General features: G+C 52.5%; 10 protein-coding genes across 10 annotated transcripts; 4 read left to right on the forward strand and 6 right to left on the reverse strand.

The window, feature by feature from the left end:
• Window positions 1-1,371: 1,371 nt before the first annotated feature.
• PG994_013257 (uncharacterized protein) lies at window positions 1,372-1,737 on the reverse strand (the record flags this gene model as incomplete). The annotated part of the gene is made up of 1 exon (XM_066864666.1): window positions 1,372-1,737. One exon carries the CDS (start codon window positions 1,735-1,737, stop codon window positions 1,372-1,374), a length of 366 nt encoding a protein of 121 aa, XP_066709627.1.
• An 883-nt stretch (window positions 1,738-2,620) lies between these two features.
• PG994_013258 (Metallo-dependent phosphatase-like protein) lies at window positions 2,621-4,041 on the forward strand (the record flags this gene model as incomplete). The annotated part of the gene is made up of 4 exons (XM_066864667.1): window positions 2,621-2,637; window positions 2,694-2,817; window positions 2,874-2,964; window positions 3,020-4,041. 4 exons carry the CDS (start codon window positions 2,621-2,623, stop codon window positions 4,039-4,041), a joined length of 1,254 nt encoding a protein of 417 aa, XP_066709628.1.
• A 1,405-nt stretch (window positions 4,042-5,446) lies between these two features.
• PG994_013259 (uncharacterized protein) lies at window positions 5,447-6,328 on the reverse strand (the record flags this gene model as incomplete). The annotated part of the gene is made up of 2 exons (XM_066864668.1): window positions 5,447-6,253; window positions 6,314-6,328. The coding sequence occupies 2 exons, from the start codon at window positions 6,326-6,328 to the stop codon at window positions 5,447-5,449; spliced, it is 822 nt and encodes a 273-aa protein (XP_066709629.1).
• A 706-nt stretch (window positions 6,329-7,034) lies between these two features.
• Window positions 7,035-7,839, reverse strand: PG994_013260 (pyridoxamine 5 phosphate oxidase; the record flags this gene model as incomplete). Its single annotated transcript, XM_066864669.1, has 2 exons — window positions 7,035-7,726; window positions 7,797-7,839. The coding sequence occupies 2 exons, from the start codon at window positions 7,837-7,839 to the stop codon at window positions 7,035-7,037; spliced, it is 735 nt and encodes a 244-aa protein (XP_066709630.1).
• Window positions 7,840-8,519: 680 nt separating this feature from the next.
• On the forward strand, window positions 8,520-9,634 carry PG994_013261 (uncharacterized protein; the record flags this gene model as incomplete). Its single annotated transcript, XM_066864670.1, has 2 exons — window positions 8,520-9,043; window positions 9,112-9,634. The coding sequence occupies 2 exons, from the start codon at window positions 8,520-8,522 to the stop codon at window positions 9,632-9,634; spliced, it is 1,047 nt and encodes a 348-aa protein (XP_066709631.1).
• Window positions 9,635-9,767: 133 nt separating this feature from the next.
• On the reverse strand, window positions 9,768-10,277 carry PG994_013262 (uncharacterized protein; the record flags this gene model as incomplete). Its single annotated transcript, XM_066864671.1, has 3 exons — window positions 9,768-9,786; window positions 9,819-10,080; window positions 10,163-10,277. The coding sequence occupies 3 exons, from the start codon at window positions 10,275-10,277 to the stop codon at window positions 9,768-9,770; spliced, it is 396 nt and encodes a 131-aa protein (XP_066709632.1).
• An 837-nt stretch (window positions 10,278-11,114) lies between these two features.
• PG994_013263 (AT hook domain-containing protein) lies at window positions 11,115-17,150 on the forward strand (the record flags this gene model as incomplete). The annotated part of the gene is made up of 4 exons (XM_066864672.1): window positions 11,115-11,346; window positions 11,490-11,670; window positions 11,764-16,544; window positions 16,597-17,150. The coding sequence occupies 4 exons, from the start codon at window positions 11,115-11,117 to the stop codon at window positions 17,148-17,150; spliced, it is 5,748 nt and encodes a 1,915-aa protein (XP_066709633.1).
• Window positions 17,151-18,075: 925 nt separating this feature from the next.
• Window positions 18,076-20,548, reverse strand: PG994_013264 (uncharacterized protein; the record flags this gene model as incomplete). Its single annotated transcript, XM_066864673.1, has 3 exons — window positions 18,076-19,566; window positions 19,639-20,253; window positions 20,315-20,548. 3 exons carry the CDS (start codon window positions 20,546-20,548, stop codon window positions 18,076-18,078), a joined length of 2,340 nt encoding a protein of 779 aa, XP_066709634.1.
• Window positions 20,549-22,112: 1,564 nt separating this feature from the next.
• Window positions 22,113-22,414, forward strand: PG994_013265 (uncharacterized protein; the record flags this gene model as incomplete). Its single annotated transcript, XM_066864674.1, has 2 exons — window positions 22,113-22,159; window positions 22,255-22,414. 2 exons carry the CDS (start codon window positions 22,113-22,115, stop codon window positions 22,412-22,414), a joined length of 207 nt encoding a protein of 68 aa, XP_066709635.1.
• Window positions 22,415-23,504: 1,090 nt separating this feature from the next.
• PG994_013266 (uncharacterized protein) lies at window positions 23,505-27,400 on the reverse strand (the record flags this gene model as incomplete). The annotated part of the gene is made up of 7 exons (XM_066864675.1): window positions 23,505-23,961; window positions 24,005-25,342; window positions 25,397-25,465; window positions 25,523-25,594; window positions 25,653-26,523; window positions 26,550-26,951; window positions 27,010-27,400. The coding sequence occupies 7 exons, from the start codon at window positions 27,398-27,400 to the stop codon at window positions 23,505-23,507; spliced, it is 3,600 nt and encodes a 1,199-aa protein (XP_066709636.1).
• Between the last annotated feature and the right edge of the window lie 599 nt (window positions 27,401-27,999).

Genomic DNA, 27,999 nt, shown 5'->3' on the forward strand with positions numbered 1-27,999 from the left:
CTAGAACAAACCCCGGCATCTCATACCCCAAAATCTTGGATAGAGCATCCGATCCGCCATGGTTCATCAGAAACGCCGTCTGAAGTGGCTGAGAATCGTCTGTGATGACGAGGTACGTCAGGCCTACCGTTTCCATTGGCTTGGTGTGTCGTCGTGAGAGGGGCGCGGCCATGTTCCAGCAACGGAAGCCGTGATGATCAGATTGATCCAGAGCTTCACCATGCTCCCCGGTGCTGCGCCAACCAATATTACAAATCTTCTGATCTTCTGGGCGTATGACTCGTTGCCCGCCAGCTGCTTGAAGCTATGTATGGAGAGCCGTGAGTCGTAGGCACCACCAATGTGCACAGCGAACTTTCGGATGACAGGTTGGTAGAGATCAATGATGATGCAAGAAGATGAGCTTGTCGTGCCAAGATGGAATGCTGAGCAGCCGCAGAGAAAGTAGGGCAGACTGAATGTATTTGATACAGCAACAAGGACGGATGAGCGTTTTGCCCGTCTGCGCCAATCAGGTTGGCAGAGTTGATCGACTAGTGGAAGATGTGACACGGGAGTGTGAGATCGCCCGGCACAGGTAGCGGCACCCACGTGCCAAGTCGGGACCGTACTTAGATATGCAACAAGCATCCCTTATCCTATATGTCCATCGCAACCACCAATGGATACACTCATCCCATAATGTGCCGATGTAGCACTTCCCGCTTTTCTGAAAGATAGATCGATAACGGTTTACACATGGGATGACTGGCCCATGCCTCACCGCAGAAGCCTACATGACCGTTAAGTGTCAGAGGACCAACGGAATGAACCCGGTTTGCTGCAAATCTCATAAGGCATGTTCGAATTCCAAGGTCGAGTCAGTAATGGTGGTTCTCTTCTCATGCGTACCTCACTATAAATGGTGCCCTAAGGAAATTAGACCCATGAGTAAAGCACAATTTCCGAGTGATCTGGCCAGCAGCCCCCTTTGCATAGAGAAGAGCCAGGCGTAAAGCACTGGCTTTCGAGCGATACTTTCCTCGGGCCGATCTGGCGTTCTGGTCTAGGCCTTCCAGGCGGGTAGCCTTCCCGGAGATCGCATCCCCGCAAGCAGTCGTAAATCACTCAAGTGAAGCTCTGACGGTCCGAACTCCGAACTCTGATATTGCCAAGGTGCCAGGGTTTCGTTGTAGCAGGTGAATCATGTGGCTTTCCATGCGGAGATTGATCCAAGAGGCTGTGTGTTCTGGCCTGGGCGTGTAGGACAATGCAAAGAGTTGGGTATCGGCATAGGATTCTCCTTGATCTTCGGTTTATTTGTGTATGTACGTGAGTGGTATACAGTCTATTCCGGGCTCTCTGTTGGCTCCACATGCCCTCAAGGCAATCTCACTGGTCGTCTCGAGGGTGTTGGTTGTTTTTGTCCCCTTTCGCCCAGAAGCCCATGAGCTCGCCTATGACACCGCCCGGCTTTGGTACGGGGCATTCCCGCTTCGCCTTCGCGTGGGACAGTCTCTCGAAGTCTTCTTTGCTGCTTTCAAACTGGGCCATCTCGTCCTTGACCTCGACTGGTTCGGGCTTCCTCCTCCTCCTCCGCCTCATGCCGTCGGGCGAGACTTCGCAGTCGGCGTACTTGACCCTCGGTGCCGGACAGGGTAGCATATGGGGTAGGGCGACGACGACGAAACTGGCAGCCACAGCGGTCGCAAAGAGGGAGGAGGTCATGCGTGACCGTGGGTGCAGGTGAGGCGGCATGGTCGCGACTCGAGGGAAAATTGGCTCATCTGGCCCCAAGGCGTGCGAGTATTAGTTTAAAGCGGGCGCGGAAGAAAATATAATACAGTTGGGTGGCATACCAGATTACCAATTATGACCAAATCATGGCGGCGAGTGTTCTGGCTTGTCTTCGAAGCTCGAGTTGGCTGGTATTGGAGGTTAATTGATTGACGAAGCTCCTCCTGTCTTTTGCTTCCCACGATCAATTCAATTGAATCGAGGCTTCTATCGGATGTAGCCGGTGGAGGTGGGCCAATCAATACCACGTCTGTGATTGGCCAATTGCCTAAGGTTGCAGCCGAAATCGAAGCTAACCCTCCAGCTTTTGGGGAAAGTCCAGCCACAATGAGGCTTTAGCCAGCCGGATGTCACTGGGTGTGTGTGTGTGCATGTGGTGCACCCTGGATAAGTTATGTACTGCAAGTGGTGCAGCATACATGTTGAATGTACGGAGTACCTACTTAGGAGGTTCTGAAACCCCCAACTTACGCCTGCAGATCCCCAGCTGCTGGCGTCATTGGTCAAGGGCCCGGCGATTTTCAAGGCGTACAGTACGGAGTACTTACTTGCTCTCTTCGCGCCACACTTATCAACCTTAAATCTGCAACCGCGATAACGCGACGCTGGAGTAAATGGACATTAACAGAACAAGACCCAAGATCAAGCAATACGTGCCAGTAATCACCACGCCTCCCGCATAGTTCAGTCCTCATTACGTACATACTATGCACAACCTGGCTCTTCTGGGCATGTTATGAGTACTTTCACTTTTGAATACCGTGACTTCCCCGACGGTGCTGCCGTCATCGTTGTCGGGCACGAAACCTTGAGCGAGCACCGTTGATATCCACTTGTCGCAATCATGAGTGACCTTGACAAGTATGTTCTCATGCCCTACGCTTTGTTGCCCTGCATGCGACTAACTTGTTTCAAAGGGCCATCGCTCAACTGCGAGCATGTCGTCCAATTCCCGAGGCCCAAGTCCGAGAACTCTGCCACAAAGCGCGCGAGCTTCTAATCGAAGAGGGCAACGTCGTCACTGTCGCCGCCCCAGTCACGGTATGGATGAGCTATGCCATTCTCACGGATGCGGGCTGTTGTTGACACATTCATAGATATGCGGTGATATACACGGCCAGTTCCACGACCTCATGGAGCTTTTTCGAGTCGGCGGCGACCCCCCTGACACCAACTATCTATTCATGGGTATGCGACCTCCAGAACGTGCGATTGCTTCTGCCACACACTGACATGCCATCAGGCGATTTCGTTGATCGCGGCTTCTATTCGCTAGAATCATTTCTCCTGCTCCTCTGCCTCAAAGTCCGATACCCCGACCGGATGACTCTCATTCGCGGTAACCACGAATCCCGACAAATCACCACAGTGTATGGGTTCTACGATGAATGTGTGCGGAAGTACGGCAGTGCAAATGTATGGAGGTATTGCTGCGATGTCTTCGACTACCTTGCTTTGGGCGCCATCGTCCTTGGCGCATCCAACACGCTTTCCCCGCCGAACGAACATATTTCCAGTGAGGATTACGCCGACGCCGACATCGAAATCGAAGTCTGCAACGCAGATGGAGACATCATGAGTCGCTTCCAACGACGCGATAATGAACAAAGAAGTCCGAACGGTGCCGAGGCCAGTGCTGGCTCAAAGATGGGACCCCCGGGCTCGGGCGCTTCCGGCTCAAGTGGTGGAAGCAGCGGCAATCCCACAGGCGCAGTCCTCTGTGTGCATGGAGGGTTGTCTCCTTTGATAGACACGGTGGATAAGATCCGCCTGCTCGATCGCAAGCAAGAGGTTCCTCATGAGGGTGCCATGTGCGACTTGCTCTGGTCGGATCCAGACGAGATCGACGGCTGGGGCCTTTCACCCCGAGGCGCGGGTTTCCTGTTTGGTGCTGATATTGTCAAGGTGTTCAATCACAGGAACGACCTGTCACTCATTGCTCGTGCCCACCAGCTTGTCATGGAGGGTTTTAAGGAGATGTTCGATGCGAGCATTGTGACCGTCTGGTCTGCCCCCAACTACTGCTACAGGTGCGGCAACGTTGCCGCCGTCCTGGAGCTATCCGAGGGTGGCGGCGGCGAGAGCATACTGGCCCGTAGCAATGGTGATGTTGGTCGGAGTGATGGTGGCATGCGAGGTGTCATGATGGAGAGCGAGAGTGCCCCGAAGAATGGACCTGCCCGGCGGTACCGTGTGTTCCAAGCTGCACCGCAAGACTCGAGGGGTATGCCGGCTAAGAAGCCAGTCGCAGATTACTTCCTGTAAAGGGCAGCGGGTCGAGATCATGGGATTATTCGTAAGGCGCGGTGCCTAGAAGCATAGGGCGTTTCTGTAGGCTTAGCGATGGAACACAGCGATTGTATTGTTATGAGGGCCATCTCTATGACTAAGGTCCAAAGCGTCCACTGTGGAATCTGGACATACCACATCATCAGGCGTTTGGGTTTTTAATGCTAGTGAAAACCTCGGAAGCTGGACACCAGCACGTTGATCAATTGACCACGTCTTAAACATGGGCTTCGGGAAACTTGGAATGGTCTTTTTACTGACTAGAGCAATGTCAGACAGCTCTCTAACCTTAGCTGAAGGGTCACACTGGGGCCGACATTCACACGAGAAATGTGACATATCATTGGAGTGGTGGGACGCCTTCTATGGCAGCCTCCCTTTCATGCAAAAGCTTATGGTGCTGCCTTTCAGGCTGTTCTAAAAAAATGTTACGATTAGCGGCGGCGAGAAGCCACCCGCGAGAAAGTAATATGGTATACTAGTGCTACCACTTTCCTACCCCCTCAGCACTTATAGATTCAACACAAAGAACAGCGGCTGTTGTTTTGAAGGAAAGCGTAAAGTACAACCGCTACAAAACCCTGATAAACCAAGGATAGTGGTAAATAAGTTCCATCCTGTGTACCGCAAACTACCTCCTATAGCTCGACTCCACCTCCTTTAATATACACAGGAGCAGGCCAGAAATCGCCTCTACTCTTTCCGGGCGTGTCGCCGTCTACATCCTGTTGTCTCTGCAGATGTTATTTCAGTTGGTCCCTATTGAAGCTCAATTTGCCGTCGTCCCCGGCTGCCTGTAGGTTTACTAAGTCTCCTTCCCAGGCGTCGTATATTGAACGCGAGTCTTTGTCGATGAAGGTTTCAGGGCCGGGGCTGTCGGGCATTACTTCCGTTTCATCGGGCATTGGTTTCTTCCCCTCGCTGTTATCCACTTCTTCAGAGACTCCTTTGTCTTCCCGGGGGTTCTGATAGGCCGCCCACAGGTTTCCAAGGCTTCCAAAGAAGTCGAAAGCTCTCGCCAACTTCGGCTTGATGAAGCCTGTTCCACTTCCGAACTCTCTGTCGCCTAAATCCGTGGAGTCCGGGCGTTAGCCCAAAAGTAGAGGTTGACAGAGCAAAGAAAACGGGGGAAAGGAGAGTGAGGAGTCTGCTGCTCCTTTAGGAACGTTGCCTGACTGGCTGTTGTGGGGCATCTTACCTTCGGGACGTTCCTTCTTACTCGGAGTCCCAGGTTTTCTGTCTACGGGTGTGACTTCGGAGGCATCTTCTTCTGTGGATGGCGAGCGCTGGCCAGGCATTTCTTCAGGCTCGTCGGTATCTGTCTCTCTGGTGGGTGTATCGGGAGAGAGGTTTCCTTTGAATTCATCCAATTGGCCTACCCTTACGGCGATGATATCTTGGATGTCCGCATGGAGTGTGAGGATCTTTTCCCTGAGCTTCTGCTGTTTAGCCTCGCCGTACATACTCTCTCGCTCCTGCTGTGACGGCTGCTTCTTGTGTACAGGCACGCTGCCGTGTTGAGGCGCCAAACGCTTCGGTACAGCTCGGCTTTCCGAACGACCTTCTCGAACCCGTAGCGCTCGTAGTCCCCACGGTCGGAAACCATCCAGGCGATGATCTTGGTTATGTAATACATCAGCTCTGCACAGTCCGCTCGTACGGCGTAGTCATAGTATTTTTCATCGAAATCCTCTTCTCCCAGGAGTCTAGGCGTTCCCTCCTTTATACAGACGCTAGCATCTTTCCGAAGTATCGCGCTCATATTGCGAACAGATTCCTTGCGAACAGCGTCCTCGCCGTCCTGTTCGAGGAGTGCCGGCCTTACGTATTTTCTAAGACTGTCCTTAGGAAGGAAGTCCTGCAGAAGCTGCCATGCCTTCCTGCCTTCACTCATGAGCTTTCTGTCCTCCTCCGGAGGGGACAGTCCTTTTGGGATTCCCAGATCGGCTGCATCGTACAATGCGAGGATAAAACCCCCATTATCTTCCAATGGGACATATGTCCTGTCGTTGTCGTCCACGCCGCCTTGGCCATCATGGTCTTGCTTCTCTTGGCCTTGACGCACGTTCTCTTGCGTGGAACCGACACCTCCGCGGAGACTGAGTTGTTCTCCAGGGGCTGTATCCACATCTTCTCGTTGACGCTTTGCATCACGAGGCACTTCATTACCGAACCACCGCTTTGGATACTATCGCGATCGTTAGTGTTCCTGGGTAGACTCAAAAGGTGTGACTGACACTCAACTCACAGTTTTGGCTGTCATTGTATCCTACGGAAAGGGTAGATGATACTAAGGAGGATTAGGATTCGGAAGTTTGACTTTATGCACCGGTTTGCTATACGTACGCCTCAAACTTGTGAAACTATTACAGTTATAAATACAGAAGTGAAAGTCTTGAGGATTGATAGAAACCTATCACCTAACACCTCCACGTCTCATCACTTTACCTAGCGACCCTAACAAAGAACAAAGCGACAATCAGCAGGTCCATTTTCGGTGTTCTTGTCCTTTATTTAGCATTCAATGCAGTATTCGCTGTAACCAGCCAGAGTGTCGCACAAAGTCTGAATGCGAAAATCCAACATTCCATCGAATGCCGGGTAACTTCGGACAAAGTATCGTTATTCCCACTTACACTACAATGGTTGAACAAGAGAGATCGAGAACTGCAAGATTTGGATCGGACGTGCCTCTTACCGCTATGATACTGCGAGAAGTCTGGGCCCTTGGGTACTTTTGGTTGGTGCGAGGTATCCCTAATAATACCTACATCAAGAGCGTGTGAACCTAAAACGGGCTAAAAGCCTCCATCCAAAACATACTAGAATAAAATAAAACCATGAAAATTGATTACTCAACTGAGATACACGACGTCTTATCGACTGAGTTCCGAAACTTATCTGAGTGAGGATATTTCAAGGCGGCGGAGCGCTGGCTATTTCGGTACATATCACCATCCCTTGAAACATTAGGGGCTGAGTCGCTCCAATGACCACTCATCAGTCCCTTCCTTGCGTGTATACACGAACCGATCATGAAGTCGGCTCTCCCGTCCCTGCCAGAACTCTATAGACTCGGGCACAAGTCGCAGTCCACCCCAGAACTCGGGAACGGGGATCTTCTCCTTGCCTTCGAATTTGGTCTCGGACTCCTTGACCCAGTTCTCCAGCTGCCTGCGCCCGTCATCTCCCTCGCCCTCGGGCTTCAGGACCTGGCTCTGCCGACTCGACCAGGCGCCCACGCGGCTGCCGCGCGCGCGCGTGTCGAAGTAGGCCTGGCTCTCCTCGGGCGTGATGCGGCTGGCCCTGCCCTCGACGCGGACCTGGCGCTCGAGCCCCTCCCACCAGAAGGTGAGGGCGGCCCAGGGGTTGGTGGCGAGGTCGGCGGTCTTGCGGCTCGTGCCGAAGTTGCTGTACACCACGAAGCCCTCGGCGTCGAGCTCCTTGAGGTACACGACGCGGGCCGAGACGCGCCCCGACGGCAGCGCCGCCGTCGACAGCGTGCTCGTCTCCGGGTGCGCGACCTGGTCCGACTTCTGGGCTGCCGCGAACCAGGCGTGGAACTGCCGGATGGGGCTCGTGGCGTCGAGGTCCGCACGGGTGAGGTACCCCTTTTTGAACTGCTCGGCCTGGCCCTGGACTTCTTTGCCGGCCGGCGCGACTGGAGAGAGTGTGTGCCTGTGTAAGCGGGGAAGCCGCCCTGAGTTACTAGAATGAGGGCGGTCACTTACAGATAAGCTTATTGACTGTGTCCTTGGCGGTATGGAGCGCCATTCTGTATGTCGGCTTAACAAGTCTGGGCAGTGTGGACTGCATCAAACTGATCTGACGACTCTGTCCGACTTAGAACTTCCTTACTTCGAGAGGGGTATATGATATTATGACTGGTGCATCGGCTGGTTTTATCAAAAGGGCAACTGAGATCTTACAGTGAACTACAGACGACAATGACGCATCGCGTGGCAGGTGGTGCGATGTGGAGCTATTCTGAGGCGTTTATGGAAGTTGCCTTCGATATTTGTGCTGATACTGCCCTTCAAGTGGTGAAACTATGTTAAAGACAATCACATCAAGTAGATGCCTTACCAGAATCTTCCAGGCCACAATCGGCCAACAATGCTATTTATATACCGGTCCAACCAAAACTCTGACCGGAAACCGTCTTATTCCACGTGTAAGTGTCTTTCGATGCCTGCTCGTTTAAGCATGCTGTTTCTCCCATACCAGTTGCCCCACCATCAGTGTTGACTCACAACCTAAAATAAATCGATCTCACTTGTCTATCGATAAGCGAGACAACCCCTCCATCTTACTGTACAAAAAAAGTCCCCAAGCCACCACCCCTCCAAAAGCCCGACCGGCCGTTTCAGTCGTTCGTCTGCTGAAGCCATCCTTTGCCGCGAGCAAACCACAAATACCACCAGCACAGCACAAAACTCGAACCTCCCGTCACCATGTCCGAAGCCCCGTTGGTCGCCACAGGCGCGAACAGAAACGATGCCCTGCCATCCACCAAGGTCACCGCGGAGACCATTGCCGCGCTACGAGAGTCGCTCTGTTCAGAGTCGACCCCACTGCCCATCCGATTCCGCGCCCTGTTCTCGCTGAAGCACGTCGCAAAGCACGACCATGACGAGAAGTACTACCTTGCCGCCCTCGAGGCGATTGGCGCCGCTTTTGTCTCGCCATCCGCGCTCTTGAAGCACGAGCTTGCCTACTGTCTCGGCCAATCGGGCAAGACGGAGGCCACCCCGCCTCTGCGCAAGGCGTTAAGCGACTTGCAAGAAGACCCTATGTGCAGACATGAGGCCGCCGAGGCACTAGGAGCCCTGGGCTACCCCGAGAACCTGGATATTCTACGCGAATTTATGAACCGGGAGGGTGAGGACGTTGCAGTTAAAGACACATGCGAAATTGCCATTGATCGCATAGAGTGGGAGAACTCGGAGCAGAGAAAACAAGAGAAGTTGCGCCAAAGGTACTTGATTACTACGATCGCGACAAACGTCCATGAACATTAGCGCCTAGAGCTTGGCTAACTCGTAGTAGTGATTTTGCTTCGATAGATCCTGCGCCCTCCATGCCCGACTCTGTACAGACTGTCGAGGAGCTGGAGAAGTCTCTCATGGACACCAAGGCACCCCTTTTCATTAGATACCGCGCCATGTTCGCCTTGCGCGACCTCGCTTCACCCCCAGATCTCCCTACCGCGGAACCAGCCGTCTTAGCTCTTGCTAAGGGTTTCTCTGATCCTTCGGCGCTCTTCCGACACGAGATCGCTTTCGTTTTCGGCCAACTCTCGCACCCAGCCTCCATACCAGCTCTCACTGCAGCTCTGAGTAATACCGAAGAAGCGAGCATGGTACGCCATGAAGCCGCCGAGGCTCTCGGCAGTCTTGGAGAGGAAGACGGCGTCGAGGACATCCTCAAAGGATTCCTCCATGACAAGGAGAAGGTAGTGCGTGAAAGCGTAATTGTTGCCCTCGACATGGTTGATTACGAACAGAGCAACCAAACCGAGTATGCGTTGATCCCTGATTCGGCGCCCAAGACGACAGTGGCGGCTTAAACGGTGTGGTAAGAAACAACCGGTGTATAATATTAAATAGCCAGATGAACTCATATCGATCGCGCGCACAGCAGTGGTCGAGCTCATAGGGAGGGATGATATTCTTAGACTTAGGAGTTGAAAACATTGGGCATTAGTTATTTTGCGTCCATCTATATTCAAGTCAGCAAGCGTTCGTAGAAACCTCGCGCGGCGCATGGCGACGTACTTGTTACCACACTTCTTGCAGGTATAGAAGATGGTACTGCCTTCATCGGCACTTCGCAGTTGTACGGCGGCGAATGTAACATCGTTGCCACCGCACTTCTCGCAAGTCTCTGTGTTGGTCGCAGCTTCGGTTCGGATCTTGTGGCGCTCGACGGTTTGGACAGTGGATAGCTTTTGTCGGAGCAGCGAGGGGAAATCGGAAGGCTTCGTCTGTGTAACAATCTCTTTGAAAACGGTGTCTGAACAATTTCTCTGTTAGTGGGCCAGGAACTCCCAACTGTGGGCATCATGAAAAGATGCGAGCTTTTAAGATATACTAACCCTTGTTCTGTTCACCACAGGCTTCGCAGGCAAGGATGTTCTTTTCGTCGCCTTTGGATGCGGGCAGAAGATTACCGCAGCCGGTACAGAATACCAGAGACCCAATCGCACTCATTTTGCCCAAATTCTTGCGGTTGACTGACTACTTTGACGTATAGTAAACATGCAAAGCCGGAATGTTCTGAGGATGTCTTCAGATAAGACAGGAAAGGTGCAGCAACTTTTTTTCTCTGTCCCTACCAAAAGTGACGATAATCGATAATGGTTCATTCAAAAGTCTAACCTAAAAAAAAGTCGGCCAGAAAAATAGTAAAGCTCCGAGCACCGACCGACCGGAGGGTGGGCCTCTCTACAGCTAAGGGCGATGACAGCTTGTACATTCCACGCACCAAACCCCTTCTTGAGGTACATGCTTGCCATGGGGATAGTACATACATAGTCTGTAAATACAAACAAATAGTGTAGCTTGGTTGCAACGGCAGCAATCCCTGCAAATACAAGGGAGGGTCTCGGAATCCCTTGCACTTTTTGGAGGATCTGGATTTAGACTCGGGGCTCCATCCAATCTTCGCTCATTCAACCATCGTCCAACTTTAGCGTAAGGCTGTCGCGACTTCCTTGCTTGACAAACAGGGCAAGCCGCTACGGTTTTCGCGATATACTTCAAGACCTGATCACCCGGACGACTTCCATGCATCGCGTTCGCTTCCATCTAAACTGCTCACGCGCACCGGTCAGAGCATTTCCAACTCTTTAAAATTCCAAGCAGGCCTTATGCGAACATCGAATCGAGTCCATCCCCATCCAAGCTCATGGCATGCAAGTAGTTGAACTGGGCTTGTCACGAAGATGATATCTGTAATGAGCTGGGGAAGTAGCAATACAACAACGACAGCATAGATTTGGGCGTCGATATTCCGTATGCATCCTAGAGAAGACACCATCAGCAATCATGGAAGGTTACGGCTATGGAGAGGCCAATGGCATGGCGCCGCATTACGAGCAGAGCCAGTGTATCGAGCCCAGCATGCTCCTGCAGCCGCAACATCAACAGCAACCGCTGCAACAGCCGACTACTCCATCACGTCCGGCAGAGGAAGCTCAAAATAATCACGATAAACCGATCACTTTGAACGAGGCCTTGCCATACACGCCCTTCACGTCGGTCTTTCCCTTCGAGCCTGGTAAGTGTCGTGCCTGCCAGTTTAAACTTGTGCACCTTCCTGAACCACAAGATACCCTACCAATCATACCTATTTCCGTTCCTTCCCAGTTCGTCACTCTTCACTCAAGAAATTGGCTAACAAGTTTCTCACTTAACCTTCAGCCATCATTCACAATCCAACAATCGGCTCAGGCCAACTTGCACCCTCTGTAGCAGGTCTGGTATCGCACGAAGATTACGATGCACTGAACCAAGAGGCCGAAGCACCAACCCAGTCAAAACGACTTGATGGCAGTCTCGAATTCATACAAAGCCTCCTGAAGCCGGAGAAAATAACCTTGTTGTAAGCTGTATTCTGCCCAAGATGTGCAAGTTGAACCAATTGAGCACAATCCATGGCCAAATGCTTGAGAACCAGGCTAATCCGTCACCTCAGCCAATTCAAGACTGCACCTAAAACGATCACATCTACAGATTGCACAACCAAGAGTCTAGCCGACGGCCTCTCGCCATTCGCTAGGATGATATATAATAACTCTGCCGTCAACTTCCGATATCCGACTCCTGACACACCGAGAACGCAGATGCAGACGCAGACGCCGACACCCCACGGACAGACCATGTCCCCTCGAACAGGCAAGAAGTCGCCGAAGGTGCGCAAGAGCGAGCTCCATAAAGTCGTCAAGCACAACCCTACCACAACAAATGCGCAGGCTGCAGCAAAGAACCATGCTCGTATCGAGGTTCACATTCCGACACAAAGGGAACTGGAGGCAGCGGGTCGCTCGATATCTGCTACGCCTCAACCTCAAAACCAGACTACACCCCAAGCTAGGGAGGCGTTGCAACCTTCGCCCTTCAGTCACCCAGCAACTGTGTCACCTGCGGACCTGATGGTCAAGCCGCAATCGCAATCACAGCCCCGTCTCACACCAAAGTCTGAACGGCCATCACCTTCCGCGACATCTACAGCCCCAACAGCACAAGTAAAGCCAGAAAATTCGCCGCAACCGACGATCTCCGTGACGCCCGCAGCAGCTCCACCACAAGCTACTCAGAAGATATCGCCTCATGTCGGCATCAGTATTGAGCTGCCGGCAGCATCCTTCAACAAAGCTGAGTTTGTCGTGGTGGACGACTCGGCAGACGCCCCCGCCCATCTTTCCAAGAAGCGTAAGCGCGTGGAGCTTGAGGACAACGAGAACCTCCAGAATGGGGCTCTTGGCAACCGAGAACTCGCAAATAATGCACTGAAGGGCTTACAGCGATGCCTCCAGGAGGTCTTTGAGGCTGAAGACAGGTTAGAAAGTGGCCATAACACCTGGATCACTTTTGTTGGTGATCAGCAAGCCACGCTGACCATCGCCGCCTTCGACCGAGTCCAGAAGTGCCTCTTGAAGACCCAGGACCTTAACTGCTTCCGTCTGGTTCCAGTTGATGAACTGCAGCGGCTACAGGGTCTGTGTGATGGCGCACTTTGCCATGCGGAGAGACTCGACTGCAAGATTGACGAGTCTTGGGGTGAGATTGATGTCGGAGTGTGGATGCAATCACTCCCAGATGTTGAGGCAGGCCTACGAGCCGCCAGGGCTGCATTTACTGTGATGTGCGGCGGTCGAGAAGAGAAGCAGCTTTATTCTGAAGACCTTATCCAATTGGGGTTGGACTTGTTCAAGAAAGTCATGGAAGGCATCATCATACCCATTGTCGAGATGCGTGCTACCTCGGAGGCAAAGAACGGGATTTTCAAACACCTGCTAGCTCACAAGAAGCCCATCAGCACTATCTTCACAGCTTGCCAAAAGTTATTCGCTCTTCTCTCCAACCTGAACTCCAGCATTAATCTTTCGGAGACTGTGGTGGGCACTTTGGAGTTCACATCAACCCGCTTGATCTTCGTTGAGAACGCGTTCACCGAAAAGGACTCGATTGTCGGAGTACAAAAATTCGATGGTCTCCGTCTCGTAGCTATGGATTTACTATCACAGATATTCGTGCTGAAGCCTGCATCAAGGCAGAGTATCTTTGACGACATTTTGACTTCTCTGGAAAAGCTGCCGAAAAGCAAGAGCCACGCCAAACAGTTCAAGCTTTCTGAAGGTGGAAGCATCCAGCCTGTCTCGGCTCTTATCATGCGACTAGTGCAGGCGAGTGCGGCTAAGGTCGCCAAGAGTAAAGGGGTCAATTCTCTAGGTGAAGATGGCGGAGAAAGTCAAAGCACGCATCGTGTCGACTCTGATACCAACTTCACTGTCAGATCGGAAGAGATGGCATCTACTGAAGCCAAAACTGCAGTTGACGAGCTCGAGGCTCTCACCAAACCACTGTCCGAGACGGCAATGCGCAACGCTTCGTATGTTATCCAGTTTATGGTCAACCGGGCTCTGAGGGTTGCCAAGACTGGCGAGCAGAACACACCAAGGGTTTTGTTGGACCTGTTCATAGAAGACTTTACCAAGTGCCTTGGGATGCCTGATTGGCCCGCAGCCGAACTTATCCTTCGCATGGCCATGTTTATGATGCTTGAAATCATCAAAAGCGACAAGCATACAGCACCAGCTAAGAACATGGCTCTTGAGATATTGGGGGCTATGGCTGCCGCCATCTCTGATCTTCGTTCGGATGTGCGAAAGGCTGCCAGCTCCTTCGAGGGTAGTGATGCTGACGCGCAAGGTCGATTCCTTGCCGATCTCTCTTTCTTTGCCCTTGACCGCAAGCATTCGCCTGAGAAAATAACTGGCTGGTCGGGGCCATACCGTGTTGTGTCAGAGTATCTGGAAGGATGCCTGAAACAAGATCCTCATTTGACAAGTGCCATTTCGTTCATGGTGATGGATTGGAGCGTCGGTCTATGCAACACCTACGACGGCGAAGTTGATGAAGGAGACTCGGAGCGTGAAGCAGAGTACGGCCGCATGGCATATCGACTTCGTAAGATGACTGAGAATCGCCAGTGGCTTACTGCGGAATACTCGTACGCAGCCGCCGTGAGCGCGAACCACGCCAAGCTTGCGTATTCCATTATCCTTCTCCGATCGAATTTTTGCGATTCTTATAAAGGCATCCTGAGCATTCTCATGCAGTCAATGACAACAGATGCTGCAACTGTGCGCAGCAAAAGCCTCAAAAGTATCACGTCGGTCCTGGAAACAGACCCGGCCATTCTTGATGGCGACAGCGTAGTTGTGGACCTGATTCTCCAATGCTCTAATGACACATCTCCGCAGGTGCGCGATTCCGCTCTAGGGTTGATAGGCAAATGCATTGGTATGCGCCCACATCTGGAGCAGAAAATGATTCCCACCATCAATCAACGGTTCAACGATTCGAGTTTGGCTGTTCGCAAGAGATCCATGAAGCTTGCCAGAGATATCTACTTGCGCAACGTGGACAGAGAAATACGATGCAAGATTGCCAATGGGCTTCTCCTACGTATACAAGACCCCGACGACGGTGTGAAAGAGCTTGCGCGACAAATGATCGAGGAGGTTTGGATTGCACCGTTCTACAAGGCCGACGAATCCACAGCTTATAGACAAGCCTTGACAGATCATGTCGCTCTCATGGTACAGACTGTCCGGCAAGGCAATTCAGCTCAGGTCCTCGACAAGGCGTTTCAGATTATCCTTTCCCAGGACACTAAACTTGTCAATGCCAACACGCAGGTCTGCACTAGATTGGTTGCCAACATGTTTGACTTGGTGGACAATCCGGATTCCGATGACCCATCAGTTCCCTCGGGCAAGGGGGCACTCCAAATCCTGATGGTATTTGCCAAGGCTGAACCCAAGCTTTTCACCTTCGAGCAGATACGACGGCTTCAACCGCGCATCGCTAGTATCAGCACGAGTGAGGATCTATCAACCTCGAGAGCGGTCGCTGTCATTTATCGACGAATCTTGCCACAGGTACCCAGGGTACACACTCAATTTCTGGCTGATGTCAGAAAGGAGTTGATGCCTTGCGTGAGCAAAGTCACTCGAGTTCTACTTGATGATGTGGTTGCGTGTCTTTGGATTATTAGTGGTCTTCTGGAGAATACTGCTCATCTTAGTAAACTTGTCATTTCCAGTATGCTGGGAGTTCAAAACATCCGGGCTTTGTCACTGCAGAAACCGTTGGACCAACAACGGTTCCGGCAATTCGATCGATACGCCCTGATTGTGGGTATGATTGGCAAGCACTGCGACCTGGATAGCCAAGTCGACATGTTCAAGGAAAAGTTCAAGAAGTGGAAAGGCGGTCCCGCGTCAAAACTCATGGTTGATGTTCTTGCCCCATTCGCAGCTCCCGATCAGGCGACGGAGATGAGGAAACCAGCCTTGGACGCCATTGGGCTGATCTGCCAAACAAACCCACAGAACTTCCTCTCTGTCAATGTTTATACCATATTCCAACAAGTCTTCGAGGAACAGGTACCAGCGTTGGAATCGATGATTCTACGTTCCTTCAAGGAATTCTTGTTCACCGAGGAGAAGCGCTCAGAGGAAGCAGCTGCAGCTGGGGCAGCCGGAAAGGAAGAGCCCGACCAGAAAGATCTCAAGGTTATGGCGAGCACTAGTTTCGATGCTGTTGCGATGGGCACTACACACCGGTTCCTCAAGGACATCACTCGCATCACCCTGGCAAGCCAAGACGACCATGCATTTCTCGCCACAGAGATCTTGTCCAGCATCAGCAGACAAGGACTCGTCCATCCGAAGGAAACTGGAGTCACTCTCATCACTTTGGAGACTTGTCCCAGACCAGATATTGCCAAGACGGCCTACGTTGAGCATAAGTCTTTGCACCAAAAGCACGAGAAAGTATTGGAGAAGGAGTATGCTAAAGCAGTGCAATCTGCTTTTCATTATCAACGGGATATTGTCCAAGATGCTAGAGGTGCAACAGCTAATCCATTCACCTCGAAACTGCAATCGACACTCAGCATCCTCAACGATAACAGCAACACGAAAGGCCGACAACGTTTCATCGAGAAGTTGGTTAGCTTGCTTGATTTCGATATGTCGAAACTCGAGGATGACAGCGCCTGCTTAGAACATGTCGAGTCTTCACGCTTTTTAGTTGAGAACATTGCTTTCTTTGACTACGCTGCAGTGGGTGATATACAGACAACTGTCTCCGCCATGGAGAAGATAGTACACATGACGGGATCTGGCATAGCTCAGGCTATCGAATCGGACGTTTTCCAAGTCCGTGTAGACACTGCCCTCGCCAGTGAAGCACCGATGGAGAAATGGAGACCAGCCAGCTGTCGCTAAGAAACCAGACATTGATCCGAAACGTCTTCGCCAACTGACCGCGGGTGCTATGATCCTTCTGTCTGTCTGGGAGGCACGCACTTATCTTCGCAAGCTGTACAACCTGAACAAAAGGGCAGAATCAAAAGCCAAACTTGACAAGAAAGCGGCAGCTAAAGATGTCACCAAAGCTCCTGTCAAGGTTCAGGGAGTGACGGGCGACAAATTCTGGGAGGATATGGCTACGATTATGACGGGCCTCGATTCACAGGAGCGGATGGTCGAGACTTGCAAGAACTTCAACGAACTCTTGAATGTCGATAGCGAAGTGAGAATCTGCGAAGAGGACGACGAGCTCGATGCTGACGGTGAGCCTACGACTCCGGACTTCGCGGACGATGACGACGAAGAAAACTTGGATGGCAGAGGCCGCAAAAGGAAAGCGGGCGACACACCAGGTGGGAGGAAGAAACGCGCCAGGTCGAACTCTAAGCCAAGGAAGCGCGGCCGGCCTAGAAAGAACCCCTTGCCCATAGCCGACGATGAGCCTGAAATGGAGGATGAGGAGATGAGCTGGGCGTAACGAAGATGGTAGCTAATGCCTTCGTATTATCACACATCGTACTCCCTACCCCGTGTATGCGTGGACAGTCTGCTCTTGGCAAATCGTTGGTAGCATGGAAGTCAAGAGGAGGAAAGTAAAGGTGGCTGGAATGGGATTTTGGCGTTTTCGGGCTTGAGGAGTAAGGCATCTGTTGAAATTGCCGCAGCTCGCGCATACAGAGGCAGAGGCAGCCTCGCATACAAGGGCTTCGGGCTACGGGGAACAAAGCACTTTTCTACGATGATACCTATTTGCTTTTGCGGAAAGAGAGATATACCCAGCAGCTAAGCCATCAACTTTGGTTCAGACCCTGGCAATTGATTGGTCATATATGGTCGCTCATGAATGCCATGAAGTAATTGATTATCGTAGCATTTCGTACGATCGTGGTGAGCTATGTTATATACATGGATGACAGTCGCATCTACAAGTCCTTATTGGACCAACTGATGACTGTAAAAACCAACAACTTGCCAATGAACATCTCAGTCCATGCCGCACCTGATGCATCTCCAGCCAGTATGCACCATCATTCATAGCTGTTGCTTTATCCATCAACCAGTCTAATCCATGGTGCTCAGTTGACATCATCTGCGCTTTGCTTTCCGGTCGACGCTGCTTTACGCCAGACAACGAATCTCAAGCAAAATCATTGGGGACAGCTTCCTCCTGGAAAACGTTAGCATCGATTGCCCCGAACGTGGTTTCAGCATAGCGGCAGCGGTACTCACCAAAGAAGTCGTCGCTATCATTATGTATATCCTACATGAAATCTTCAAGGTGTATCATAACGTGAGTGAGATACAGTCCATTTCGTGTGTCATAAGTACACATGACCTTGTGTAAGATCACCAGAAATTCAAGATCCGTCCGCCAAACAGGGCTTTCAGGCGTGGTCGCCCAACTAGTCGAGAGGGAAATCGTCATCAGAGACAGACTCTCCGAGATCCAAGTCAAAGACGATGTCGTCCGGACTTGTTTCAAGCATGAAATCGTCCGAATCCAGCAGGTCTATCTCTCGGCTGGGATAGTGCTGGCTGTGGTCGCTTGCCGCCGTCGACTTGTTGGATGAGCTGGAGACGGTCGCAGAGAGGGAGACGGCCGCAGCGAGCGAGCGACCCTCGGTTGTTGCATCGTCGTCGTCGGTGGTTGTGCCGCCAACGGTCGGCGTCGACGGGGCGATGCTCGAGGCCGCCGTGACGACGCTGCCGCCCGTGTGGAAGGCCGGGCCGGGGCCCGAGGGGCCGTGTGCAGTGTCGGGGACGAAACCGCTGTCGTAGACGCCGCCAAGATCGTCGTCGTTGCCTCCGGCCCAGATCGGCAAAAAGCGCAGCTCTTCCTCGGCGGAGCCCAGGGCCATGTGCTGAGACCGGGTCAGGAATTCCGAGTAGGCCACGAGGCTGCCCAGTCTCCGTCTCTCGTGTAGGGACACCATGGCAACCACGTACTGGGTGCGGAACTGTTCGAGATTGAAGAAGGCTTCGTCGCCTCCGAAGTAGACTCCGCGGTACGGTGCGAGTCCGGGGAAGAGGGACAGGCTGCCCATCAGGTACTGGTCAAACGCAATCGACAGTTGGGCGCGGTTGCTGCCACTCGTCGCATCGCAGGAGAAGAAGTGGTCCTGGGTATCGCACTCTGCTTTGGTCTTCATTTTGTACCAGGGGTACACCGTTAGAAGCCGTTGCTCTTCGGTCAACCGCTCGTATATTACTCGGGTGTTTGTGAGCCGCGATCCGGGAACGTAGCACTTGCGGTCTAGATCGGTCTTGGAGAAGACCATATCAGCACTGGAGAGTGCCTCTGTCATCTGGCTGTGGAAATAGGCAACCAGAGCAGATGCCAGTTCATTATAGACTGCTCTCAAGCCCTGGAGACGGCGCTGCTGAGACTCTGAAGAAGCCTCCACGACGGGGACCGGTGGGCTAACTGTAGTCTGGGCAGAGCGGCCAGGTACGGTACAGCCAAGAGTCTCGCCGATGTTGCTAAGATGGTCCCATTCAGGGATGTTCATGCCAGCCAAGTCATCCTGGCTCAAAAAGTCGTAGATGGCGTCAGATTTGATCTGGGCAAGTGTTGTATGAATTCTCTCGGCGACGCTGTCCCGGGCATGCTGGATAGCATTAGCTATGTCGTCGGGCAGTGTGTCTCGCTTACGACCAAAGATGGTGGTGGGCCCGATTCGTGAAGTATTTGACGTCAAGGCGGCTTGGGAGAAGTCGGGGTCCGCAGGAGCGCCGAGGAGTTCGATGGCACCCTCCACCACCAAGATCGAAAAAGTGCTGCGCACGATGTCGAAAACCTTCAAATCCCAAAAGAGCTCAAGACTGACTTCGGGCAAGAGCTCGATGAAGTTACCGCTCGGATGGCCTAGGGCCCAGGTGTACACAGGATCAACCTGTGGGGAAGGAGGTACGTTAGCGCTCTACTCGTCATGTCCCAACTATTCAAACACTAGGAGTTTACTTACGACAACGCCAACACAGTCCAAGATTTTGGCCAGCTTCACGACCGTATAGACGCGTGTTGCAGAGTTCAGGAGATTCAGCGCCGAATAGGCAGTGCCATACACGATGGCCTCCATGATGAACACAATATTGGCCCGATGGCGGATTGGACAGTAATCAGGTATCTGGCGCGATAAGACAGGCTCGACAATGTCATCAAGATCCAGACCAGGCATACTGTGCTGAGGTAGGGGTGCGATGTCCGCCGAATTAACGCCAGGGAGCCGTTCACAGTCCTCGGGAACGTGTTCGTGGTCAGGACAAGAATCGTCATGTCCAGCCACCAGGGATCTCTTAACATTCAACCTGACGCCGGATTGCCACCATGAGCGAACACTCTCTGGGACCGACAGGACGCTCACCAGAGCAGCCGACTCGTCGCCCATATCCGGGGGTGTCAAGTCAAGAATGTACTCGACACTTTCTGGAAGCATCAGACTTGTATGGTCTTGCTGTTGTCGTTCCCTCATCAGTGGGGTGACCTTGACCAGCTTCTCCTTGAAGACATCGGATCCAGTAGCCAAGAGCGTTTCGGCATCCATGCGGAGCTGTACGTGGCTCCAAGCAGTACCATCGCACTGTAAGAAATAGAAGCGTAAGTGGGAAAATGTTCTGGATAAGAATCATGAGCTGACATACCCTAACGGAACTATTGTTGGGAAATCTGATCTGCACAAGCGTGTCGCCTCCTGCCGGCTGAGCTGGGCCGTCGGGATAATGGTCCGGGAAGAAGAAGCGAGCGTAACCTTGCTCGCGCTGGAGTTCCATGATGCGGGCCTGGATCAAAGCCGCGCCGGGACGTGTGTCATCGTCTTGTTGGCCGGGGCTTGCTGGCTGCACCAAAGGCGACGACGACGCCGAGGATGCCGCCATGTTGCTAGATCTGATGATGGGGTGTTTGCTGCTATCAGGGGATACTCAGGTGATGAAGGCTGGGAAGGCCAGGTCCAGATGCTTGATTTCGATCAAGTGGCCAGATGACGATGATGGTATTTTCTATTTTCAGGTGGAACAAGGCCAACATCAATATTCCAATGAAACGGGATGTGGGAAACAGGGCTGAGTGGCCAGGCCAAGGCAGCAACGGGCATGAGTGATTGATGGTTGCTCTATGCAGGCATGACTGACGGACGTTGAAGCAGTTATTTGGTCCGATAGGCGAAGTGTGTGTGGGATGCAAGAAGGCTGATGCGAATGTGTGTCACACAGCGTGCATACGTACCAGACCATCAATCAATCAATCAGGCAACGATGAAGCCTGATTGAGGTACCTTTAGTAAGACGACACCAGCCGCGACAGCAAGCCGCCCCCCACGGCCACCCAAGTCGGCATCATTGGTTGTCAGCGACAGACAGCATCACTCGGCACGGCCAACGCATTGCTTAGTGCATCTTTGGACATGCGTGTGCTGATTTGAGCTGAGCAGCAGCGTTTGCCTACTTGACGCACAAAGTCGAGAGAGGGAGAGACAAGGGGCAGAAAGGTATAAGGGGTTATCTGACATGAAAACCAAACGAGACAGACCCTGCTGGCATGCAAGTAGGCAGCTGCTTGAGCTCTTTGGTAGACCCAGAGTAAGCACTCCAATCATAGAGACAAGAGCCGGGCATGTGTATGATATCCACCTAAGACCATGTACATATCTATGTACTTTTATACAGACTCGTATATAGATTAAGGACCTCTCTCATAGGTACCCTAAAGCCAAACAAGTATTTCGAATGTCCTACTGCCTAGTAAATCACCGTAGGGCTATCCTTCCAGCACAGCTCCCCCCAACAAAACCTCGTCGCCTCTATGATTGATGGCCATCTGCCATCTGCCATGTGCTTCAGCCGGTCTAACGCTGTCAGGTCTAGTGTTAGCGTCCCCCCACCCACGCCTGCCAAGAGCTGCCCCAAAGTGTGGGGAAACGGGAACCATCTCATCCATCTCCATTCTTTTTTTGGGCCTTTGCATGTCGTCCGTCTCCCCATCCGCCCGTGCCCTTTTACCTTACGATGCACGTACGAGGCCAAACGCTATGGCGTAAGGACCCTGGGGAGGCTGGGAGAGCTGGACGTTGCCGATGACCATACTATTATCAACCCGAATCAAGCCATTTCGGGGCAGCGGCAGCGCGCGGGGGGGTTCTCACGAGATGACGCATCCATGTATCCAGAGCTCAGGTATAAGTAGAATAGGTAGATAAGGAACCTCCTTCTCCCATATTTAAATGGTCTTGTCTTGTCTTGTCTTTGACTGATTGGATGTTTCATGACCAGTTACAAGCTGCACCATCTACTTGAAACTGTCCCCTTCTTGACCGCCCCTCTGTACTATAACTTATCACATCAACGTACTGTTGTTTTCCCTCGACGAGACAGGCTTGCTGTACTCCCCTCAACCTCTTAAAAGACCTCCCACCACACAGACACCGTCATCATCATCATCATCATGGAGCCATTGCGAACAGTGGGAGGCCAGCACCTGCGAGCCGTTCCGTACGTAACTAACGGCTCTCCTTCCTTCCCTCCCTTTTCTCAATTACCATTTACAAGCCACCCAACCAAATTGCTAACATACATGGCCACCATAGACGTCATCGTGGTCTCTACCTAGTCGCCGCAACCATCACGGGCCTGGCCGTCGGCGCCCGCTATAAGTCCAGCGCCATGAAGAAGAACGAGCAGGCCCAGAAGTCGTCCAACGACTCTAACTACTACGTCAGCGTCGACCGAAGCGGAGGTGGCGTCTAGAAACAAAAAAAAGTCAAGCCCGAAACATTTCTCGCCCTCTACCAACCCCTATCCTCGTTTTATCACGAGAACAGAGGAGACGCAAAGGAGGCCGAAGAAGAAGAAGTAAGAAGAAGGAGGAGAGCGGGTGTATAACTCGGCCCACATGATTACGACTACTTCCATAACGTTCATATACGGGGTTCGAATTTGTATTCTACTGGGCATAGCATCATCGCATCATGTTGGACGAAAAACGGACAGAAACAAAACAAGACAGTCATTCATTCTCATCACTTTGGCCGGGACCAAAGAAGGGAGGAAGGGAAGGAAGACATGTGAATGGGATATACCCCTGACTGACGGTACGAACTGGATCATATAGATCGCAAAGCAATATGCAGCAACACACATAGAACTTCAATAAGAACACGAAGAGAGACAATCAGAAGATACCCAGGTGGTGAAGGGATCGCCAACAGGACATGTCATTGTCGGCTGATGCCGGGACCATTCGTGATAATCAGTCTCATTACGTGCTCCGGAATGGGGTATATAACGTAAAGATCAACTCCGACTACAAAAGAAGCTATCAAAGAAACTGGAGACGTATTGAGGAAGAGCCGAAAGCATTACGTTAATACTTGGGTACGATATGCGGAGTACAGTGGGTAATCAACGAAGATCGTCCCGAGGTGCCTCATCTCCACAACCAGGTTTCCACAGGGTCAACATCGAAATATGCCTTCAAGCGGTAGGGTTGCTTACTATTATTCACAATAGTCGCCCCAAATACCGTAAAAATAAATATCCATATACGTACAAATACAAGCGAGTTCTTTGCTCTTTCTCGGTCCGTCCTGCGGCAGCAGTGTCCGCGTGAGGAGACCGGATGTAAAACAAACCGCAATGCTCCTTTGCAGAATTAACAAACGCCGACATGCTGATACATAACCAATCTTTTTTGGTTGATCGCACAGATGCAAGGTATCCCCATCCATCCATCCATCCCTTATTTTCAACATACAATACCCCAACCCCACAATCCCAGTCCCCCTATTTCCCCAGCCCTTATAGAAACCGCTACAGCAACAACTCAAATCTAACATCATCAGAACGAGCTGCCTCGCCTTATAATCCGGCGGGTGGGAACCTCGCTCTCATCCTCAGACGAGTGAGCGACCTCCTTCCCTTGCTCCCCCTTCGCCTTGGGTTTAGGTGGTCCACCAGCCGCCGGGAGCTTCTCCTCCTTGATGCTGCCCGGCCGGCTGGGCCTAGCCCTCTTGTTGTTAGCCGCCGTAGCCGCCACTAACAAGTGGTTGTTTCCACCACGTCTCGTGATAATCCCACCACCATTCTCTCCGCTCGGGATCTGGTGAAGGCCCGATCGACCGCTGCTCCCGCCTCCCTCCTCGCCCGAGTTCTGCGCCGTGGGCAGCGCGCTGCGCGTCTGGCGCATCTCCTTGACCACTTCGTGGAACCCTTCCTCGAGCGTCTTCATGCGCGCCAGCATGAGCCGTGTCATCCGGTCCGCGCTCTCGCGGTCGTGGGGTCCCGCGGCCGAGCCCCTTCAGTTGGCCCGTCGCAAGTGCCATCTGCGTCTGAAACGACGACGGCACCGCGCCGAAGGCGTTAGCGGCTTCCACGTCAAGCCCCATGTCCGAATTGAAGTCCACGTCCACCGACGACAAGCCGCGGTGGGGAGGCCGGGGACCTGATAGCCCCAGCAGCGACGCGCGGTTCGGCGCTGTCTGCGAGGGTATGGGTCGTGGTCGCTGCACGCTTATGTTGTTATTGTTATTGACATTATATATCGATTTCTTTGGCGACCGCGTGCCTGTCTTGGGCGATCGTTGGCCGGGCGTCTCTACCTTGTTCAAGCGGCTACTCTTCGGCCGCGAGCGGGACTGCGAGCTAAGTGGCTGTTCCGAGGCCGAAGACGGGCTCGTCACTTTTCTCGCCGCCATCTCCTGGGGAGCATAGAGTATAGTGTTCGTTGACATCGTGCGGCTGTGCATCCCTTGCCGGCGTGGCGCGCCGGCGCGCGGAGAGAAGGCGCCGTGGCCTTGGCGCCGAGCAGAGGTTATCGAGTTCCTGGAACTTACCGACGATGGTGCCAACGTGCCAAACCGTGCTGCGACAGGCGTCGTGAAGTAATCTTCCTCTTCTGCTTCAGATATTTGGTCTTGGGTCTCAGCGTTGTCGTCGTCTTCGTCGTCATTTGTAACCAGCTCGTCGTCGCCATCAGCTTCAGCATCAGTATGGTCCTTGTACTCCTGCCGCTCTCGCATGCTTCCATATCCTCCATGCTGAAACCCATTGTTTGACATGAGATCAGCGGGGTCGCTTGCTGCCGACCTGGCATCGGAAATGTGTCTAAATCTGCGTCCAAATCGACTGCCTCCACTGAGGCGGCTATCTACTGTCGGCCAATGTGCCAACGGTTCTCCCTCTTCCTCATCGTGATCGTGGTCGTGGTCGTTCTGGTCCATCCAGTTACGGATTGCAGTCTGCGACTTCCTCCTCTCATGGTTGCGCTGTTGTCGTAAGGTGTCGGGAGCCCGTCGGAATACCTCGTCAAGTGCGCGGTCCTTCTGCAGCCCAACTCCAGATTCCTCACGCGCTCGAACGTTGGGACTGAATAGCGCAGCCCAACTGGCAGGGTCAGCAAAGGAGATGGCGCGCGTTCGTATCCGTCCAGGATTCTCCACCAGGTCAGTGGGTTCGTAGAGATTTGACGCCAAGAAGTACTTCTCATAAACGAAGATGCAGAAAAGTAGTGGGAAGTGAGTCAGTTTGATGACCAGGCGGTTCAACCCCACAAACTCCCTCAAGGGCATCACGTATCTTAGGGGCATGAGCATCCAGGCAAGGATGTTACCTGGAGCTATGTATGAGAACAGCGAATCGTTCTTGACCATGGATATGGTATTGATGGCAAAGAGAAACCTGCAGTCGAGTCAGAAAGTCGGTCTTGAGTCCGCAGAAAGGTCAATGGCTTACTGATGCTCCTGGTTGGCATTCGAAGCAATGGCTATGAACGAGTTTGTGAGTACAGTAATAAGAATTGTCCTGTAGTGGCGGTCAGTACATATAAGTCGAGCGGTAATGACGCAATTCATTACTTACACAATGACGAAGTGGCAGATGATCAAGAAGAGCGACAGCAGTAGTCTGCCCAATATGTTGTACTGGGGCCAGCTATAAACGATGTCAGTTGGTTGTTGAGAGTATTACTACGAGTGCGGCCTTGACTTACACATCCCACGCAGCTGGTGTGAAACCCATGACGATCTGAAAGATTGCGTATGCCACCTCGGAGGCATCGTTGTTGTTTCTCGACAAAGTGAAGAACACGAAGAAGCCCGAACAACTGATGAGAATCAGGATGAATACAGCCACCAGGTCCACCGCCATAAGTCGGAAGGCGATGAGCAGCTGGGAGAAGTATTGATAGTGATCTAGAACACTGAAGATGCGGGGCAGAAGCAAGATGGCATTGGATGCTAACACATCATAGGCCATGTCATTCCAATGGCGTGCGTCTACCAGGAAGACGCCATAGATACGCATGCCGTAGTAGACGACCAAAATGAGCAGAATCCCTAGATCGAAGACGTTCCAGAAACTCATGATGTACAGCGAGAAGCCCTGTTCGTTGAAGCCCACAACCTCATCCAGCATGAATCCCGCACTCCAGAACCAGAAAACGAGCTCTAGCGTGGTAATGCGATTGGAGCGATCTATAAGAACGGCAAGGAAGAGGCAGATGAGGACGAAGAGAGAGCAGGTTGACAAGAACTGGCGGTACCGAGGCACGCGAAGCCGAGACAGCTTGAAAAGAGAAGCGTTTCGGGGATCATACAGAGTCACAGTACGTCTGATAGGCACAGCATGCAGAGGCAGGCGGTTAAGCTCCTCTTGCGGAGGCTGGAAGTTCAGTAGAGGTGTTCTCGAGTCCACGGGGCCCCTTTTTGCGGACTTGAGGCCCGCGTCCGCCTGGGGTTCGGGGGCGCGATGAAGATGGTCAGCAGATGAATAGAAACTAATAGCACCGTTCCAAATGGCCTCGAGCTGTTGGACCACTAGGGGTGTGCCAGAAAGCTCTTGGCCGAAGCTCGAATGGCCACCTCGAGCGTCGAGGTCCTCGCCACACCTGGCTGGGTGCGGTTATTGTAGCCTCTGTTGGCCGCGCCAGCAGCATCGGGTAACCCTTGTAATGGGTAGAAGTCATACGACAGAGCATCGATAAGCTCCCTGGTGCCATATTCTTTCAACAGCTTCAGTGCTAGGAGCTCGCAGACTTTTGCGCGGGTACTACTTGTGCCTGCATTGCCAGGGTATAGCTGGCCTTCCTTGGCGAACTGGAAGCAATTGGCCATGAGTGCATAGAGTGTCGCACGCGTGAAGTGCTGCGTCCTGATCTGTTGCTGCATGGGCTTGATGAGGAACTGCGAGACTTGTGGCGATCGGAGCTGGTCCCATGTTAAACTGGTTTCGGTACGCGTCTGGACTATTATGCGAATCGCGTGTACGATACTGTATATGGGTAGCGAGTCTAGCAAGAGTTAGCCTTGATTGGAAGCCGGATCGAAACGCATGCAATGTTGACATACCAAGATAGCCTGCAGAGAACAGTGGTATCACCGTGTTCGAGCTTCGCCGCCCATGCGAATCGTGCATGCCCATATCCCCAAGGCGATACCGCGTGAACCGGGGGAGCTCCCCAACTCCCTCCCCGTCTTCGCCGTCTTCCTCTCCATCTTCTATTTCGTCAGCTGCCTCGTCGGACTCCTCGTCATCATCGTCGGCTTCGGTAAAATCAGCGGTGGCATGGCGGGGTTCAGGTCCCAGAGAAGCGCGGCGGGTTATCGGATTCCGGTCTGGGCCAGGCGAAGGCGTATTTGGATACGAGTCGAGCATGGACGAGTCGTGACGCTGGTGAGATTCCTTCCTGGGTCGCAAAAGGGACGACAGCATATCCCTCGCGGAAGCCGAAGTAACCATGGCCGAATCTGCCTATTCAATGGCCCCCCACTAAGTCCAACTCAGGTAGAAGCTGAAAGGAAAGAAAAAGCGAGAGAGAAAGAAACGAAGGTCGGCTTAGAGGAACGTCATTAGTTACAGCGACCAGAAAGAAAACAATAAGACCCTTAAACCCGTCTTTTGCTATCGACTTGCGACAGACCCGGTCTTCATGTGTCGAATGTGCCGCCTACTGCGGGAGTGAAGGGAAAAGTCGGGAATGGGGAAGAGAGCAGTATGGAATAGACTAATAAAAGTACAGCAACCTAGGGAATCTGTTTCCCGTGTGGTGTTTTCACTACTTTTTCCTGAGTCTCGAGAGTTCGCGCAGGCCAAGACAAGCATCAACCCTTGAAGCAATTACGTTAAGTGGGTGTGGGCCCCGATTAGGCGAGTGCTAGTACCACTAGAGTAACCAGAACCATGGAAACAGGGATCCTACCCAGGCCACTCTTTGTAGATGACACACTAATGTACGGGCAGAGATGGGCGAGGCTCCATTTCAGTTCAGATGCCATGCATCCACCCACTAATGTTCAGCACTGTAGCGTAAGTGCATAGCGTACCATAGCTCAGCAGCA

Source organism: Apiospora phragmitis, assembly GCF_038363925.1.
Source record: "Apiospora phragmitis strain CBS 135458 chromosome Unknown utg000011l:1.0-3236445.0:1.0-3240683.0, whole genome shotgun sequence".
NCBI lineage: Eukaryota > Fungi > Ascomycota > Sordariomycetes > Amphisphaeriales > Apiosporaceae > Apiospora > Apiospora phragmitis.